Source organism: Lacerta agilis, chromosome 16 (assembly GCF_009819535.1).
Source record: "Lacerta agilis isolate rLacAgi1 chromosome 16, rLacAgi1.pri, whole genome shotgun sequence".
Classification (NCBI taxonomy): Eukaryota; Metazoa; Chordata; class Lepidosauria; order Squamata; family Lacertidae; genus Lacerta; species Lacerta agilis.
In genome coordinates, this window is record NC_046327.1 from 38,034,639 (window position 1) to 38,055,280 (window position 20,642).

A 20,642-nucleotide genomic window follows, 5' to 3' on the forward strand; every position below is an offset into this window, starting at 1 on the left:
ACTCCGTTTTTCCTGCAGAGTAATATTTTTAACATGTTGCTTGCACAGCCTCCTTATTCAAGGGCGAGAGAAGAGGACTCTTCCACCCCGCCTCCCTGCCCAGCCAGCCAGCAGCACAACTCACCCGCCTACATCTGGTTTGCGAAGGAAGTGGGCCCGCCTTGGACGCCTTGCTGCCCATACTCTCCCTGCTGCCCATAGCCCTGCTGGCTGTAATCAGGCTGGTAGCCACCCTGCTGCCCATACGTGTCTTGCTGCCCATAGCCTGGCGCTTGGTTGTAGGCATCGCCAAAGGCCTCAGGTGCTGGCGGCTTCTCCTGGGCAGGTGGGTACTTGACGAAGGGGGTGCTCCAGCCCGTCTCTTTAAACACGAACCACATGTTCCCCAGCCAAAGCACCAAGTTCAGGAAGCCAAAAACCTGGGGAGAAAATGAAGACAGGGTGGAGAAAGGACAATTAATTGCAGAGTCTTCCTCAGCAGTCCCAGTTCCCTGCCATTTGAGAAGCCTTGTCTGGAAGTGGGGTGTGTTTGTGTGTGTGTATACACAAGCATGCAGGGCTGGGCTGCCCATTAGTCGCCTCAGGTGGTAGGCTGGAGACATCTGGGAGGAATGGCAGATTTGGAAAGGGAAGAGAGGGACATCTCGTGTGCTACTCCTCCTTCAGCTGCTTTACTAAAGAGTTAGGGCATGTCCCCATTTCCACTTCTCCCATGCCTGGAAAGCACAGGTCTAAGCAGTTTCCCATTTGCTCTGCCACTTTCCCCAAGAAAACCTGCTCTTTACCACTGAATTGGAGCAAAGGTCAATCTGCAGAAAACCCAACTGACATTTGCTCCAATTCAGTGATAAAGATCGGGTTAGTCTGGTTGAGCCCTTAGGATCTTAGCCCATCTAGTATTTCCTGCGCTGACTGGCAGCAGTTCTCCAGGGTTTCAGTCAGGAGTCTTTCCCAACTTAACCTGGAGATGCTGGGGATTGAACCTGAAACCAGATGTTTTATCTGTTTGCTGTCTTTCCAGTCTTCTCCCTGAAGAGACTCTGGAGGAACCCTAGAGCTTCTTAGAGCATTGTTTTGTTTTAAGAAGACAACCACATTAACTGTGTGTGCCTCCCCCGGCCCCTGGGTCACATCCAATACTCAGCTGATGCTCCCTGTTTGCAGGGGAAGAGGGGTGCTAGTGGGCAGGTGCCCCCCAGGGAAGATTGTCCTTTATTAGGACCTTCTCCCTGGAAACTCCCAAAGGTTTCCCTGCAACAATTTGAAGATTATCATTTGCTCCAATATTTCATCAACATTGCAGCTCATTTATTCATAGGTGATTAGCCACAAGTAGATCAGCTAAAGGGCTGCTGCAGTGCTGCTCCCTTGGAAGGACTCCCACCAACAGCCACATTCGCAAAAATTATATCTCAGGCCTCCCATCATTCACTCATTTTTGCCGCTGCAAACTGAAGGTTGATTTATATAAACACATATACCAGATTATATCTCATCTGAAGAATCACTTGGGCTTTACTTTGGTCAACATAACTGATGAGGTGAGGCAGAAGACTCCTAGCCTTACTGGGGCAACAGAGACTCAGCCATTGCTTCTTGAAGCATTCTGATAAGGATGTAAGATGAGGGTCTTCCTTTCCCCCCTTAGTCACTGCTCTGGAGTCAAATATTACCTCCCCTCCACCCTACTGGCTACATCAGCCAGTCCGGAGAGGGAGAGATCTGTTCTAGCAACCCTGGGAAACTAGGGACTTCACCTTCAAGAGCACTGCCACCTGCCAGTTCCCCCTATCACAGCTACCCTTCTGAAAGCTAGCAGCTGTGCCATCATCTCTGCAGATTATAAAATAAGATTAGAGAATGTTCCAAGCTTCTCTTTTAAGGCTGTATTTCTTCAAGTCTGCTTGGGTTCCTTTGCCACATTGAACTCAGTGGGATCTACATTTGAGTACCGTATTTTTTGCTCCATAAGACGCACTTTTTTCCTCCTAAAAAGTAAGGTGAAATGCCTGTGCGTCTTATGGAGCGAATGGTGGTCCCTGGAGCTGAATTGCCCAGGGGCCAAAAGAGGATCATGCTTTTTATTTTACAAAGAGAAAAGGGAGTGTTGAAAGGACCCCGCTCAGCAGCTGATCAGCAAGAGATCGGGAGAGAGATAAGAGTCCCGGCTCCCTTTCAGCCCCGCCCTCCTTTGCTGAAAGTGCTGCAGAGGGAGGTTGTTTGTTTCCCCAAGACATGTGACTGGCTGATTAGATTATCTGTCTGGAAACTGTAGAAATGGCTCCCTTTCCTTAAGATTTTTCAGAAATGTGAGTTAAACCTCATAAAAATGGGGCTTTTCCTCTCTGCTTTTCCCCCTTTGCAAAAGGAGCTTTGCTTTTCCCCCTTTGCAAAAAAAGCTGCAAAACCTAGCTGATCCTCGGGGAAAAAAACCCAGGGCTTTTTCCCTTTGCAAAAAAAGCTGCAAAACGTTTAGCTGATCCTAAAAAAAGCCTTTTGCCTTTGCAAAAACAGCTGCAAAACTTTTAGCTGATCCTCAAAAAAGCCAGGGCTTTTCCCTTTGCAAAAAAGCTGCAAAACTTTTAGCTGATCCTAAAAAAAAAAAACAAAAAAAAAAACAAAAAAGGGCTTTTAGAGGAGGAAAACCAGAAAAATATTTTTTTTTTTCATTGTTTCCTCCTCTAAAAATGAGGTGCGCCCTATGGTCCGGTGCGTTCTATGGAGCGAAAAATACGGTAAATATGCAATATGTATATAAATGAACAAAAGCAATTCTGTCCAGCAAGCAAACATCTTTTCCTCTTATTTCTTGCTGTAATTTATTTTTGTTGTTCTTTATAATTCTTTGTATATCATATTTTTAATATCATTTTGTTGTAAGTCTCCCAGAGAATATTTATTGACAGGTGGATAAAGAACATCAATCAATAATTGGCAAACACACATACCCACATATTACTGCAGGCACAGATTATTGTTATTCTCTTCTTACTGTAACATGAGCACCAGCAAAACACGCCCAAATTAAATAACTCTCAGTCCCACTGATTAAAAGTTGTTGCCAGTGATTAAAATGGGCCTCAATGATTATTCAAATGGATTAATTTAGCAATTAAACCAAATTAAAGATGCAGTGTCCTGTGCAGATTTACTTTGAGGAAACATAACAGTATGAATGATTGGCCACCCTACAAAATACATAACTACATATATACACATGAATATCACACACACACACACACACCACCACCACCACCACCACAAAACATCTAAGACACCTTTACAGCAGTTGAATGCTCAAAAGCACCCAAAACGGGCATCTAGGGTTGGCATGGCTGAGCATTGGCAGAGGTCCATACTGAACAACTGACATGAGGCCCCTGGACCTGCTCCTTCTCTCCTGCCACCGCCTCACCTGCTCAACCCCCCCCCCCTTTCGGTCCAGCCCAGACAACAGTGGTGGTGAAGGGGAGGGGCACCAATCTGCCTGGCAAGCAAGCAAGCAGCGAGTAGCAACAGCAATAGCATTAGTGTGGCGTCTGACTCACTGAAAGAGCGTGTTTCACCCAAGGGCTCTCCAAAATCTGGAACCAGTACTGAAAGCACAGGCTATAAGATGCCTTCTCAGAGGCCGGGGTACAAATATACATAGGTTGCCCTTCATACGGCTCAGCAGCACTCCATGCTACTTGATTCCAGGGCTCAAGAGTCTGCCCTGGATGCCCTTAGGCTCAGGCACTGAGATCCTCAGGGGAATCACGGTTAATAGTCCCCCATGACTTCGATCAGGGGTCAGCAAACTTTTTCAGCAGGGGGCCGGTCCACTGTCCCTCAGACCTTGTGGGGGGCCGGACTATATTTTGAAAAAAATATGAACAAATTTCTATGCCCCACAAATAATCCAGAGGTGCATTTTAAATAAAAGGACACATTCTACTCATGTAAAAACACGTTGATTCCCGGACCGTCTGTGGGCTGGATTTAGAAGGCAATTGGGCCGCATCCGGCCCTCGGGCCTTAGTTTGGGGACCCCTGACTTAGATCAACCTGAGGCCATGCGTTCAGTATTGTGGGACCAGTCTTATGGAACTCCCTTCCATAAACCCTTGAAGTCAGATAGATCACCTCCCTACTGAACTGCTGGCACCTACTGAAGACTTTCTAAAACTCCAGCTGATATTCTAACCGAGGTTCCATTTTACAGTTTTAACTTGTTTTTTGGTTGTATCTTTGCAGACTGCTTAGAGATTTTAGTAGTCAAGGGTTACCGGTATATAAAACATTTAAGCAAGCAAGCAAGCAGAGTAGGTGCTTGGAGGACTAACCACAGAGGTGTTGAGGCCGGAGGTGACGGGCTCCCGCAGCTCATTGCACTTGTTGCCTTCACTCCGGCACACAGCCATGCCTTCAATCACATTGTCAGGGTCAGTGGCCTCCTTGACATCTGAAAGGCCCTTGGCCCAAGCACAGGAGCTCACCAACCACATGAAGGTGAAAACAGCCGTGACGATGAAATCCTGCAGTGGGGGGTGAGGGAGGGCAAGAGGTTACAACTATGGTTGCCCAAAGGATGAGGTGGGTTCCTCTAGGAGAAGCAAGTGGCTACCAGTGGATTGTTAGGACCCATTGGTGCTCAGACCCTGGACCAAAGACACTACCCAGTGTCCCAAGAAAATCCAGGAAGAGGTGGAGTCACTGGGGCCCACTGTGAAACCACTGCGCTGGCGCAACTTGCCCATTTGGATGTGTCTCACTCAGCTTGGGCTAAATATGGAGCTCCCCCCACTTGTCCAGATCCCCTAACCCAGACCCAGCTCCTGCTGCAAAGCTCCTTAGCTGCTTTGGGCCTCCCGCTTCACACTTCCTCCCAGGACCTTCCGGTCTGTTCAGAATTGGTGGAAACACACATAGAATTTCTGGTGTGCAGTAAACTATCCAGCTGGCCACAGTCAAGCCACTGTTTCTAAAGCCCCAGGTAGCTAGCACAACAAACACAAATGGTTTGTCAAGCCCCCGCTAAGCCCCCCATGCATCACTGCTGGCTGCACCCAGCTTGGTGGGTCACCAGCATCCTAAAGTCGTAAAGTCAAAGTTCAGCTGCACATCAATATTCAGAACTCCAGTCCTTGTTTCTTCCTGTAGCCCAAATACTTTAGAAACCCTGCCTTATTCCCTCCATCCCTATACCACGTTTTATGGCCCTGATGTTGCAGCATATAAGGCAGAAAATCAAGCACCTCGCCCACTTTACCACCCACTCAGAATATAACTATCTCATAATGTTGCCACTACTCTTTGACGGTACTGAGTTAGACACTGCTAATGGCCATTGGTCTAATGGGTAGAGGTGGCCCTGGCAACAGGCTTTCCTAATGTGCCACCTACCCACAGCACCCTTCAGCTGCTGTGACGTCTGCTTCTGGTTGCTAGGAAGTGTCAGGGTTTGGGGCAGTTGCCTAAATGGCCCATCCTGTCCCTGCATTCAGCCAAATGTCTATGCTGCGTCACACCCTGGAGTTTGGGCACTCACAATCATGGGTCCCTTGTTGTTCTCCCTGTACTTGTCCTGCATAAATACGTAGACTACAATAACGGCAAGGGAGTAGAGGAAGGCGAAGACAGCAATGGTGACAAAGAATTCAGCAGAGGAGGAGCAATCTCCAATCAAGAAAACTTTATCCTTGTTCCCTTTACAAGTAGGAGCTTCAAAATACACCTGGTGGAGCCTGGGAAGGAGAAAAAGAGTGAGAGTCATCATAGCATCACAGAACTGGAGAGCTGGAAGGGACCCCAAGTGCCATCTAGTCCAACCCCCTGCAATGCAGGGATCTCCACTAAAGCACCCCTGACAGATGGCCATCCCACCTCTGCTTAAAAACCTCCAAGGAAGGAGAGTCCACCACCTTCCGTCAGAGCTGTACATACCCGGGGCTGTTGCTGTTTGAATTCTGCACCAAAGCAACACACATCTGGTGCCAAGAGAAGCTGAATTTTGAGTTAGAGGAGGATTGTGCAGTTATGAATGATTTAGGGGAGGGGTGCTTGAATATACCTTATACCAAACCAGACCACTGACTGACAGCAGCTCTGGATGGTGAGTGATTTACGTTGTATAGATGGAAATTTGATATTGTGACATGCTCTGATTTTTTCTGTTTTTATATTACCTTTATGTATATGGACACGGCTTATATATTTTGTAATGTGACTCATCTGACATGGTTTCATTGTGCTTATTGGCTACAGTATATATAAGCATATGAATTTATCTACTGTAAACCACTCTGAGATCTTTTGGACAGTAAGTGGTTATAAATGGAAATTAAAAAACCTAATAAATTGTATTTTATATGCTATAAGCTGCTTTGTTATATTTTATGAAAGAGCGGGTTATAAATAATCGCAGCTGAGGATTCAACTCACCGGAAGGGGTAGGCAAACTCCACCTTTATATCAAGATCGCTCTCAGTCTTGTTCGCACATTCAACACTCAGGCGGAATTCTCCACTGTAGCTGCCACATGTTGCAAATGCAAAGATGGAAAAGAACTGGAGAGAGAGAGAGAGAGGGAGAGAGGCAGAGAAAGTGAGTGCTCAGAGGATCCTGGGCCATTTCACCACAACTTGTTGATCTTCTACATGGATTCTGATCAACAAAGGCTCCTGCTTGACTTCCCAGTATAGTTTCTACAAAAGCATAAATCCCTGTGTCTTAATGCCATAGTTTACCACCATTTAGCATCACTTCATGTTACAACTTACATACGCATGGTATCATTCCGTGTAGAAAGACAACTAGTGGTGCGTGAGACAGGAAGATGAGCTGCAGAAAAGAGGCCTAGAAATGTTCTCACAGAGGCCCAATGGTTTCATGGTTAAAAAAAAAAAAGTATGGCACTGCACAAGCAAAACGTTGACGGTGTGGTAAGAAATGGCATATATTTCAAACCTACTTGGTGGTCATGTATAAGTAATCTGCATTTCTGGGAAGGAGTTATAAAAGAGTTTAAAAATGCAACGAGAACTCCCTTTGGAAACACTTGTTATTTTATTGGAGAAAGTGTAGGCTGTTATACAAAGGAAACAAGATTGTAAAATTGTAGCTTGCAGCACTTAAGATCATCGCTAGTTACTGGAAGTTTCCAGCAACAAAGCGGTGGCTATGGGAAATATGGCAGCGGGTGTTAGTGCATAAATGTGCATATTATAAACGTCAACAGGGTGGTTTAAGAATGGGGGAAAGAGTGAGGAAAGATTAACTTTGGTTCTGATGTGAACAGATGAATATGAGTTTTCATTTCTAGCTATTAAAGGGAGAAAATATGTGTCAGCTGCTGCGACATAGATGATTTATAACCACCTTTCTTTCACAGCTTCTCCCAAAATCTCCTGGGAATTATAGCTCAGAGGGTGCTGAAAAGTCTGTTAGAGAATCCCAACGCTACCTCACTCCGCCATCACAGGAACACAGTTGCTTCACCCTCTTTAAAGGGAATAAATACTGAACCACTTAGTATATGCCTTTGATGTAGGCATATTCTAAGCACTCAGAAACAGAGATGGTCTAGGTGGAGTGGCAGGACAGTCAAACCTTGGCTCTCAAACGCCTCCATTTGGAACATTTCAGCTCCCAAACGCCAAAAACCTGGAAATAAATGCTTCAGTTTTTGAAGATTTTTTGGAAGCTGAATGTCCGACGCAGCTTCTGCTTGAGTGCAGGAAGCTGCTGCAACCAATCGAAAGCCACGCCTCAGTTGTAGAACATTTCGGAAGCTGAACAGGCTTCCAGAATGGATTGCATTTGACAACTGAGGTTTGACGGTACAGTATTCAGTGAGACCCAATCTTGTCTAAGCTTTATTTTCCTAACTTTGCAACATTAGAACCCCCTTCTGCTGACATGCTAGTTTTCTATGTGGAAGGGATTTTTGTGTATGCCATGTGTGCTGACACTGTACAGCAGGGATGGGAAAGGTGTTGTTGGTTAGAGTGTTGGTCTAGGATCTCAGAGACCAGGGTTCAAATCTCCACTCAGCCACAAAGCTCACTGGGCGACCTTGAGCCAGTCACTCACTCTCCACTTGACCTACCTCAGAGTGCTTTTGTGAGGATAAAACACGGGGGAGCAGAACTATGGATGCCACCTTGAGCTCCTTGGAGGAAAGGTGGGATATAAATGCAATAAATATGTAAATAAGATACTCAAGAATGATGGGAGTTGTAGTCCAGCAACACCTGTAGGGCCAAAAGTTTCCTGCCTTTGATGTACAGCCCAGTTTCAGATTAACCATCTCTGTGAGAACTAGGCCTTAAAAAGGAATGAGGCGGCACTTAATATCTGGAGCACATCCAAGTTTCTCTGACGTTTATTTGTTGTTGTTTTTATTAATGCTTTATTGAAATTAAAAGGAAACAACGAACAAAAGGTTTATCCAGAAAAAAAGAAAAGAAAATGGTAATATTTGTTACATCATATCGCAATAAGTTCTTCTTGCATTTTTAACCACTTCCCATCACCCCATCGTGCATCTACCACTTAATCTATCTAGCGCACTGTTTGTTTTCATTTTCTTTCGTTAATTTTCATCAGTAATATATTCTCTTATAATTATCCATCATACCACAGAAGTCATTTGAGGCTCGACACTGACATCATATTATTACAATAGTCCTTAAGGTATTTTTTGTACATGTCCCATTTTTAAATAAATGTTTGATCAGTATGACCTCCCAGTTTCTCTGTCATTTTTGCCAACTCGGCGTATTCCAGCAGTTTACTTTGCCACTCCAGTTTAGTTGGAATTTTTTCTCCTTTCCAATTTGTAGCGATTAATATTCTTGCAGCTACTGTGGCATACAATACTATTTCCCTTGCCTTTTTAGGTATGTTTGGGCCTAGTATCCCCAGGAGGAAAGCCTCCAGGGTTTTGTTTTTTTTTAAATGAAGGATACCTTAATCATTCTTCTCTGACGTTTATTTGAGTTGAGCACTAAGGCATACCACCGTGTGCCATTTTATGTGCCTTGGCTCTTGACACACAATGTATGCACACATCTGCATGTACGATTTTAGAAGACGTTCCCTTCTCACAGCCAAACACTCCTTTCTCATGAAAGGCCCTCTTGCTGGAATCATAATGTCACAGAGTTGAGCATCAGTCACCTCCTCTCCTGTGGAGGCAGGGCTAGCCCATGTGGAGAGGAACGCAAGACTTTCTTGGGCTACTGGCTTTTCTTAGGCCAGCAGGAGGTGCCCTAGGGAGCAAACAGACAGATGGTTCTTTTCCAGCTGTGGCTGCTGCTGCAACCTTCTGGTGCTCTGAGCAGTAATCCCAGCCTGGGGGCGGGGAGGCTTTTGGTTCACGGTCATCCCGGATCAGCTGAGAAACTCACTGTGCAATCGTAGGTATTTTTAGAGTTGAGCGTGAGCTCAGTATAAAATGAGAGATATAAAGAGGAGGGGAGGGGAGTCTTCTTCCCCCTCCCTTTAATCTCCTCCTTCCAGTGGCTGAGCAGGGACCAGATATTAACCCAGCACCTGACCCACTTTGCCGTCTGCCACCCGTAGAGTTTGTGTCGCCATTCCTGTGCTCAGTACAGAGTGCAGAAGAAGAACGCTTCAGGGAGGAAGGAGATACCCGGGGTTTTAAGTGCATGCTTTGCTTTGATCGCTGATGAAACTGGTTTCTTTCTTTCCTTCCTTTAAAGTATGTCATTGTGAATTTTATAGCGAGGAGCTTAAACATCATTCTAATTTAGTGGTTTATAAAGAAGCAATTACAGTGAACAAATGGGGCTGGCAACATATTGACTGTTGCTGTTCAGGATGCCAACCAGCCAGGAAGGCCTCCTTTCAGGATACTCCAATTTCTATCCCCTCCCCACCTTGCCCTCCAAACAGAGTCAGCTGGCATTCTGTGCCTGTGGAACATGTTCAGGTCCCTTTGAGCTATTTTGGGTTTCTACTGCCCCCTTAGGGCTTTTTCCACCTAACATTTTGTTTCGGCAAATCCTGGGGTTCCCTGAAACCTACAGATACCTACCTCTTGTGTGGATGGTGCTATATTGGCTACATAAGGATCCATCTTTGAAGACTTTGCTATTAGTATATATAGGATAAATGAGTAAAAGAGGGGGAGATTGGGTAGGATGGCTCCAGAGGAGGATGAGCAGAGCGGTAATGTTTCAGCCATGGCTGACCAAAATGGAAGGAGTAACAATAGCACACCTGTTCATGCTCACAGTGTTAGGGAGCTTTTGGTGCACCTGGATATGAAACCAGCTTCCAGGTTAGGTGGAGTGCAGTGGAAGGATTGGCTGAACTGCACAAGCAACCTGAGCTTGTTTCTTGGGGTGACAACATTTATAAAGGTGCCAGTGAAACAGTGTGCAATATGAGCATTGCACTCCTGTACTCTTTACAACATGGTGAGGACTGTTCACTACAGCTGATTGGAGTGGCCAAACATCCTGGGCCCATTTACATGACGATGTGCATGTTGAGCTTCTCATACAGTAAGTTTGCAGGACTGTTGGAAACCTTTGTCCAGAAAGTGTGACATACATCAATCCTAAATAGTATGACAAGCATTACAATGGAGGACACCCTTATGCAGCCTTAGTAGATTTGCTTCTCTGGTAAAAAAAAAAAAAAAAACCACTGGGAAGGTGCTTGAGGCCACTGCAAAAGCTGTGCTTTCTCTTCATGTGCCCTAAAGGAATTGCAAGGGCATTAAAGGTACTGACAAACCCTATCAAAATCTCCATGCAGATGTGCCTCTCTTACTGCATAGCACACAAGAAAAGATGGATTAAGAATTGCGGTGGACCTGAAAGATAAAGGGATTTAGGATTTATCTAAAGCCTCTGTGGCAAGAGTTGCATGCATCTGTGAAAGAACCAACCAGGGAAAGTGTCTAGGTGTGCTCCAGGTTGCAACACAAAGGAGGGCTCACCGTTGCCGTTGCCCAAGTTCTTCTGGGTGAAGTGCCAAAGCACTACTTGGCAGGGGAAACATGGGCAGCTGCAGATTTTGCCAGTGAGGGAGGCCTAGAATTGCTCCAGATCCTAATGAGATATGAGGCAGTATCATGCCACTTTAAATAGCTGTGGCTTCCCCCCAAAGAATCCTGGGGATTGTAGTTTATGAAGGATGCTGAGCACTGTTAGAAGACACCCTTTCCCCTCACAGAACTACAAATTTCAGAGCAACTTAACTACAGTATCAATTTCTCTTCCCGGTGAACTCTGGAAATTGTAATTCTGTAGGAGGAATAGGCAACTCTTAACAATTCACAGCAACCTAAACAAACAACAGTTCCCATGACTCTTTGGGGGAAGCCATTACTACTTAAAGTGGCATAATACTGCCTTAAATGCATAGTGCAGATGGGGCAAAAGGCCTGAAATAGTGGAGTATCAAAAGCCCAGGAGGTCTCCAAGCACTGTTGTGGTTAATGCTCAGATTGCTATACACTTCTCTTTCTGCTGCAGGAATGACAAGAAGTGGGGTTAGCTGAGTTTCCCAACCACCAGCACCATATCCTACTGCTTTCTGCCAAAGTCCAGCACAGTTGTAATTTATTTGAAAACAAGCATCAGGAGAAATGCTGACTGTGGCAGGATCCCAAAGGATGCCACACCAGAGTTTGAGGGTTTACTTATACAGGTATATATCATTGCAAAGAAGCTGGTAAAATGTGGGTTGAATGAGGTAGTTGTTAGGAGAATTTGTAGCTGGTTGATTGACCAAACCCAGAGAGTACTCTTAATGGTTCCTCATCATCTTGGGAAAAAGTGACCAGTGGGGTGCCGCAGGGTTCTGTCCTGGGCCCAATGTTGTTCAATGTCTTTATAAACAACTTTGATGAAGGAATTGAGAGAATGCTCCTCAAATTTGCAGATGACAACAAACTGTAGCTAATGCCGCAGAGGAGAGAATCAGAATTCAAATTGACCTTAAAAGATGGGAGCATAGTTGTCAAGTTTCGGATTTGAAAATAAGGGATCAGCAGCCTCACCTATCCCGGGGACAGTCACATGGCAGTGGTGGGCGGAGCCAGAAGCAAAAGTGGGCGGCACTGGTGTGAACGCGCGCAGTAGGCTTACTGTATTTTGGAAACGCTGCCCGTGGGCTACGACGCCTATAAGCGCGGGAAATGGCTCCCGCTTGCTTTGAGGCTGCAAGGAGGCAAGGTCTTCCCAGTCTCTGGCCAGCAGGGGGGTGGGGAGAGGAGCTGCTTCCTTTGAAAAAACGGGAAATTAAAGGGATATGAAAAATAAGGGATAGCAGCGGGAAACTGCTTGAAATAAGGGAGATTCCCGGGGAAAACAGGATACTTGACAGCACTGGATGGGAGAACTGGACACAAGCTAACAAAATGAATTTCATTAGGGACAAATGTAAGGTTCTGTACTTAGGCAGGAAGAACCAGATGCACAAATACAGTGGTACCTCGCTAGACGAATAACTTGCTAGATGAATAACTTGCTAGACGAAAGGCATTCGCTAGCGAAAGGGTGCTTCGCAAGGCGAAGTTTCCTATGGCCGCGACTCGCAAAATGAAAATGAAAGGGTTCCCCCCCCTAAAGCCGCGCTTCCTCCGACCGTGCTTCAAAAAACAAAATTTCCGCTATACGATAGCACTCGCGCAATGAATTAATTTCGTCTTGCGAGGCACCACTGTATAGGATGGGCTTACTAGCAATGCATGCAAAAAGGATCTGGAGGTCTTACTGCACCACAAGCTTAACATGAGGCAACAGTGTGATGCAGCAGCAAAAAAAGCTAATGATATTCTAGGCCAGGCATAGGCAAACTTGGCCCTCCAGATGTTTTGGGACTACAACTCCCATCATCCCTGACCACTGGTCCTGTTAGCTAGGGATGATGGGAGTTGTAGTCCCAAAACATCTGGAGGGCCAAGTTTGCCTATGCCTGTTCTAGGATGTATCCACAGAACTTTAGTGTCTCAATCAAGGGAAGTAATAGTATCATTGCGTTCAGACCATACCTGGAATACTGTGTCCAGTTCTGGGCACCACAATTAAGAAAGCTTGTTGACAAGCTGGAATGTATGCAGAGGAGGGCAACTAAGATGATCAAGGGTCTCGAAGTCAAGCTTTATGAGGAATGATTGAAGGAGTTGGGTATGTTTAGCCTGGAAAAGAGGAGACTGAGAGGAGATATGATGGCCGTCTTCAAATATCTCAAGGGCTGTCACATGCAGCAAGCTTGTTTTCTCCTCCTCTGAAGGATAGGACTCGAACCAGTAACTTTAATATCAGGAAGAACTTTCTAACAGTAAGAGCTGTTTGACAGCAGAGCAGAATTCCCCAGGAGACAGTGGACTCTCCTTCCTGTGGCTCTTTGGAAGAGGAAGCGGAAACCTGTGGCCCTATATGCTTCTCATCACACAGTAGTGCTATGGAGTTCCTTTGTCTCCTTCTGTCGTGCTTGGTGGGTGTTTGGTGGGTGCAAGCACCCTTCCCTGGCTCGTCTTACATTCTTCTTATAGACAAATTCATGGAGGACAAGGTTGTCAAGGGCTAGTAGGCACAGCGGCCATGTTCCACTTCCACTGTCAGAGGCTTAATGCCTCTGAATACCCGCTGCTGGGAAGGGCAGGAAGGCAGAAGGCTCTTGTGCTCAGGTCCTGTTTGGGGGCTTTGCACAGGCATCTGGTTGGCCAGATGCTGGACTAGGTGGGGCATTGGCCTAATCCAGGAGCCTCTTCTGATGTTCCTTGCTTCCTCCTTTGTTCTCTGAAAATTAGGGAAACTGAGGGATCTTTTTTCTGGACTTTTGCACTCTTGATTCTTTGTGCATGTTTGTTTAATTTGAACAACCTCAAGTTATACCACAATGACCTCCTCTCTCCATATAAACCCTGAGATCATCCTCTGAAGCCCTTTTTCATGTGCCTCCTCCACATGAGGTCAGCAGAGTGGTAACACAAGAACAGGCCTTTTCGGCAGTGGCTCCCTGTTTGTGGAATCCTCTCCCCAGGGAGGTTTGGCTGGCACTTTCATTATAGATATTTAGGCCCCAGGAGAAAACGTTCCTCTTCAACCACACTGTTGGCTGAGTGACAGCCAATGTCCTTTTAAATGTGTTGTCAGAAGGGGGGATTATTTGTTTCTGTTCTTATTTTTATTATGTCTTTTGTCTTTTTCACATTGTAGTTTTGTGTTGCGAACCACCCTGAGATCTACAGGTACAGGGTGGTATACAAATTTAGTTAATTAATTAACAATATAACAACCTAAACATTATATTTTGCCTTTATCTGTGAGGGAGAGGCCTGGGGAACCTGTGGTCCTCCAGCTGTTGGGGGCCCACAACTCCACCCCCCCCCCCCACATGACTGGCCATCTGGCTAAGGCTGGTGAGACTTGCAATGCAAGGAGACCCAGAGAGGCTACAGGATCCACATGCCTCAGCCACGGCCATTATTTGCGGCTTGTAGCATTATTTCATTATTTTGTCGATTGTTCTGACTAAGCCTTAAAAGCAATTTCTGTTGTCTCCATTTTCAGTGGCTTACCTATTTAACAAACTGTGACCATGAGGCTGTAAACCAAGGTAATGCTTAGCTTTATCAGATCTGTATCAGATGTGGCTATGAATTGCAGTTGTGTTGAGCTCTAAGATTACTCTAAGCATAGTGGGGGAAATATCTGATATTACTCCTGATTCTGCTCCTTGGCATCTAAAATTGCTGGTTTTTGCACCACAGTTGCAAATACTGTACTACAGGAGGGGTTCGAACCCCTTTTGTTGTAGCTAAGAAGACATTCCAGATAAAATTACATATGTATTTTCACCTTAATGTAATTAGTCTACCACCAGTTCTGGTCTCATGGTTAGGGCTCCTGGATCAGAATTACTGCTAATAGATACTGCTTGGGTCTATTTTAAGGCAGATTAGTTAATCCACAGCATGCTTGAAGCCTGATTCTCTGGTCTCCTCTGCATGGCAAACAAGATGATCTGACGAGGCAAAAGAGCTGCTATGCCATTGCAGATTAACACCAGCAAAACAAAACAAAAAAAACCAGGAAACCGGACCAGAGCAGCAATGGTGTGAGGAGCCAGCAAGTGGAATTGGAATGGCAGAGAGACACACAGACAGAATGGACCCTTCACAGGTGCCATCCATCAGGAAATTATCCTGCACAAGACCTGTTGCTATGCTCTTGCACAGCTCCCCTTCCTTTCAGGCAGACAAGGTTATTTCCCAGAGGATTGTGTCCTCTGTCAATTAGGGAGGAGCACCTGGATTTTCCATCTCGTACACCAAAACGCTCCAGCTCCTCCCAGCTTTTTGAAAGGTTGTTCTTTCAGGCATTTGTTTCTACATTAATGATACTTTGCTGTTGGTTACTGATGGTCATTCTGCTTATCAGGCCACAGTTGGGAAAACACAGCTTCAAATCCCCCCTCAGCCATGAATCTCACTGGGTAGCCTTGGCCAGTCACTCTTCACTAACTCCCTCACAGGGTTGTTGTGGGGATTAAACTGGGGGTGTGAGTGTGGAGAACCACCTGCAGCGCCTTGAGCTCCTCGGATAAATTGAGGCATATAAATGTAATAAATAAATGCTGTACAGAGGGCAAAACCTACCAGAAATTCATTTTGTACAAATGAACAGGAACTGCACAAAAGGTACTGCATGTTTCATTGTTCTGTTGTAATTACTATTGTTTGGAAAACAACATGACAGGTATGTGCCAACAGCAAAAATAAGTAAATGAATAAATCTGTTTTCAGTAATCCTAAGAATGCAGGTTAGCACCATCTCTCTCTCTCTCTCTCTTTACACACACACAGTGGATAAGAGACTATATTTCTTCAAATATTGATATTGTTTAAAATAGTTATTGTGCTTGTTGTCTGCAAATGTTCCAGGACATGTGTGTAAGAATGAATTTTAAAAAAAAAAACCCTCTCCATCTTTTATTGGGGAAAGGACCAAGTATTTCTCCAGAATCTGGATTTATTCAAATCCACATAGCCAAGAAGGCAGTCTAGATATGCCACTAGTTATGAAAAGCTTTAGGAATACTTGACATTCTGAAGGTGAAGGTGGGCAGCTTCCATAAGAGATGGGAGTCTCAGGGTGAAGACAGAGGCAGTGTGAAAGCAGAGCTCACAACAACCTCTCAAGTTGCAAGGCGAGCCCATCTTTCTCCCAGCTTTGCAACCCAAACGACAGATGTGTAAACTGATGAATCAAATACTGGCTCAGACGTCAGTGTTGCAGGGATAAGGACCTGTCAAACCTGCTTGTTGCAAATATAGACCTCCAGTTGTTGCTGGACTCCCACATCCCAGACCAGGGGACATGTTGACTGGGGAGTTCAATGACACCTGGACACCAAAGATTCCCCACCTCTGAGATGCATAGATAGTGCCATGATCTCATTTGCCTCCTTGAATGCATTGCATTTAAGTGAACCAGCCTTGCCTAGGAAAGCTCTTTTTCCTGCAGTAAAGCAAGCATGATTTTAAGGAGCAGCCCCAGATGTCCTTCCCAAATATTAAAGTAGGGTAGGTAAAAGCTGTGTAGCGCTTCCCTCCCTGCATGAAGGAGACATTTTTGTTTCAGAAATTTGGACCAGAGATTGCACTAAACTATGTGCTGGGTTTCCTACAGCCCTGTAATTCCCTTGGCATAGAGCAGGGCAGGATGTATCCATTGCCCACTCCTGCACATCTCCATTCCCGCAGTCCCCCATATGTTGGGGGCTGAACTCAATTAGTTTCTCTGCATGATCTAGAACCCAGAAAGATCAGGGTTTTAATAAATTGTGCTGGGAGCCTACTTGAGTACAGCAGGCTCTCCCCTGCAGACACCCAGTCCCTAACACATGGGGGAGGCCACAGGCTCATCTCAGATCACTGCTTGCACAATGGAGAGGAGAGGACAACTGAATGGGGAGTTCAGGTGACAATGATGTTCCAAACCAGGCCGAAGTGTGTCTTTTTTTCCTTTTCTTTTTTAAGCACATATATCAATGGGTTCCAACAATCACATTTTAATCTTGAGCTTTTGGACACCTGCAAAATCTGTCTGGAACTCTTGACACATGTGAGTATCAGCAGTCAAATTTTGGACATTCATTGTATCATATCACAGCCACCTGTCAGGAATGCTTTGATGGTGTTTCCTGCTTGGCAGGGGGTTGGACTGGATGGCCCTTGTGGTCTCCTCCAACTCTATGATTCTATAAAGAAGAGAAGTTGAAAGCTTTTTTTCAGCTTGGTGGCACATTCCCCCATAGGCAAGCTGGGGCGGGGCGAGGGGATGCACATCTGTGGTGAGCGGGGCAATGAATGTGACTCTTCAGTACAGTCCATCACAGTTTAGTATAGTACCATCACAGTTTTCTTACATCTCTCTATCCAGGCAAGCAAAAGGCATCCTTACAGTCCACAGACACAGTCCAGGGAGGCATGAGAACTGGAGGAGCAGAGTGGAGGGCCAGTGGAGGGGGTGTCCTCAGGGGCAGTGGCCTTGGGAAAGTCCTAGAGCCCAAACGGACAGGCCTGGCCACTAGGCCTGAGGTCCCCACCCCTGGTGTGGAATGTCCTGCTTAATGGCTCTGCAGAAGCTTTATTATAGAACCTGGCTGCTGCAGAGGAAGTGACAGAACACCATTTTATCTTGTGGCTGGTTCCAACATTAATTCTACTTGAGATGAAAAGGCCAAGGAACAAGGTAAATGTTTCCCCCCCTCAAGCCTTACAATCTGTTCTCCACCATGTGAAATGAGCTGCTTGGGTTTCCATTCCTCCCCTAGCACAGTGTTGTTCTTTGACACTTTCCTATCTGAGCCCAAGGTGTGTGCCTCTTGTGACACCACTTGAACAGATGCACCCTGTCCTTACATCAAAACCACCATCATTACCAGGATGCAGCCCTCCACTTTTTCCATGCCTCCTGCCAGATTGCTACAGCCACAGTGACTGTGGCATGTGGGAATGCCAGCTGAGCAGGAAAACAAGAGCCTGGCCTGCTCCTGTGCTGTTAAGGATAGCTGGACCTGTAGCAGCAGCCTGCCAGCAATGTAGTTTACCTCTGAAATGTGGAGAGGAAGCCTACTGCTATCTATCCTTCTGTCCCCACGTGATGTCAAGGCACCACAAGTTCCTTCTGTTGCTCTTACTGCTGGGACAGAGCAGGGTGGGCTGGGGTAAAGCAAGATGGGGTCCTTGTTCCATACTTCAAAGCACTCTGCATTAAGCAGCTCTATCCTGCTGGGACAACCAACCTAAAGACTGACAGATAGTAAAAAAGTGGGAGAATTTGCTCTTATGGATATTAGTTTTTCATACCTTTATTTTTAGATATTACAACTGATGTGGAAATTGTGCAATTTGGTTGTGCACTTTTGGTTGTGTTTCATTTATTGTTTATAGCTCCTTTTGTTGTGTTTGTAATTATGTAAATCTTTTCATGATGTAAACAACCTTGAGCATGGTTTTAACTACGGAAAGGTGGCATACAAATAAAATTATGATAATGATGATGAATCCAGCAAAGAATGGGAGGAACAGAATGGGCAGCTTCTTTCCCTGCCTGTCTTTGGCTCACAGAAGGTGTCTAAGTAGAGGACTTGGACTCACCCATTCTAGCAACTTTACAAAGCCTAGAGGCTCCTTGAAGATCCGGAACTGCCCGACGGCCACCAGCTGCGAAGAGAGAAAGGACAAGTTTGGTTTAGAAGCTTCTGCCTTGTAGGAACAGCATAGGGACCTGGGAAGCTTCCTTCTATGGTGTCCTACCTATGTCATCACTGTCTACTCTGACCACCAGAATTTCTGGCAGAGGACATTCCCAGCCTCATCTGGAAATGCTGGGGCCTTGATGCAAATGCTCTCCCACTGAGCTCTATAGGATGCTGCCTTATCCTGAATGAAGTCCTGTCTACTTCAATGAGCCCTCCAGGGTCACAGGCTATCTGGCTATGCTGGGAGAATCCCAAAAAGGATCTGAGTGCAACTGTGGAGCCAATTCAAAACATCTGGAGCACACCAGGCTGGTGAAGGCTGATCTATCACAAACATTCTCCAAACAATAATCAATTTATTCACAGAAGTGACATACAAAAAGGAATTTGTTCCTGGAACCCCACTGGGAATTGGACACAGAACGGCAGGAATTCAGCTAAGTTGGAATCATGCCTGAATCATGGCACTACCCATATCCCAGAAGTCCTGGCCTTCACTGCATAATCGGCAGCATAAAAGAAGGGGAGGTAATAAAAACAAAATGGCCCTGAGCCTGCTTTGAGCCCAAAATACCAAGCCACCAAAGAGGCTGCCTCTTAACTCCACTGGCTTTCCAACTAACCTCCACCAGTAGGAGGGGGCAAATGGTTTTATCCCACCTCTGCACAGTTTGAACTGAAGCATTTAACCTTTCCCAAATCACAGAGATGCAGCACATTTACCGGCTCTCAGATGAAACTCCCTTTCATGTCTCTGTTTGAGTCTCTGCTCTAGGCCTGCCCCCTTCTAACCAGTGACTCATGAGGAGAGATAAGAAGGTGAGCTCCTCTTATGTGCTCTAAAACCAAACCTTTGCACCTTATGTTTATTTATTTTGACAATTTATTTATCACTTAATTATAGTTGCCTCTAAGCAGTATACAGGATACGGAATACAATGGAACAAAAATGTGCTATGACTGTAAAATAAAGAATCCAATTTAAAAGCCTGTGGAATAAAGAAGTCTTGAATATTCAGTCATTCTTACCACCAATATATAACACAGCACTTCCCTAATGCACCACATCTTAACCATATCACATATAACCTCTCACTTTTGGACTCAAAGACAACATTATTTTCTTACCAAAATGACTTTGGTTGCTAACCTGTTAGCCTTTTATTTGCCTGACCAGTGAAGCTGGATTTTGTCAGGTAAGCACCAGTTCTGGTGTTTAAAAAGCCAGTAATATCCAAGCTCAATCTCTGGGTTGATTGGCTTTGATCCTATCTATCACATTCCACCCAATGATCCACCATCTTCCTCCTGGGTTAGGTAAAAGGTAAAGGATCCCTGGATGGTTAAGTCCAGTCAAATTTGACTATGGGGTGTGGCGCTCATCTCACTTTCAGGCTGAGGGAGCCTGCGTTTGTCCACAGACAGCTTTCTGGGTCATGTGGCCAGCATGACTAAACAGCTACTGGTGCAACGGAACACCGTGACAAATGCACGGAAACGCTGTTTACTTTCCCACCGCATCTACTTGCACTGGTATGCTTCAGGGTTATCCCCTGACTTGGCTAGATTTTCTTCTGGCTATCTCCTGACCTTATTCCACACATGCCCTCAAGGAACTAGTAATTTGATTCTAAGACCACCATAACTGAGGCAACCACATTCCAAGCACTATGCCAGCAGAGCCAAAACAGTTGGAGGGCACCAGGTTGGGGAAGGCTGCCACAGAGAACTATTTCCATTCAAAGACAACAAAAAGCAAATAAGACGCATCCTCTACCCTGACATTTCTCTTGGTGCAATTATTCCTGCAGTACACCCATAATAAAAACAACTTGTAAGAGAGGTCAGTCTCTCCTACCTTGCAAAACACAAAACACTCTGCCCTTCTCAAGGAAGCAATTCCCCAT

The 20,642-nt window shown here is 45.4% G+C and overlaps 1 protein-coding gene across 1 annotated transcript in view; it reads right to left on the minus strand.

Moving 5' to 3' along the window:
• Nucleotides 1-20,642, minus strand: part of SYP (synaptophysin) — a 28,410-nt gene that overhangs the window by 5,058 nt on the left and 2,710 nt on the right. The window contains exons 2-6 of the mRNA XM_033173940.1: nt 18,632-18,697; nt 6,424-6,548; nt 5,531-5,726; nt 4,326-4,517; nt 125-419 (exon numbers count right to left, since the gene is read on the minus strand). Coding sequence (XP_033029831.1) covers nt 129-419; nt 4,326-4,517; nt 5,531-5,726; nt 6,424-6,548; nt 18,632-18,697 — 870 coding nt within the window. The 3' untranslated portion in view covers nt 125-128. The remainder of the gene's footprint in view (nt 1-124; nt 420-4,325; nt 4,518-5,530; nt 5,727-6,423; nt 6,549-18,631; nt 18,698-20,642) is intronic.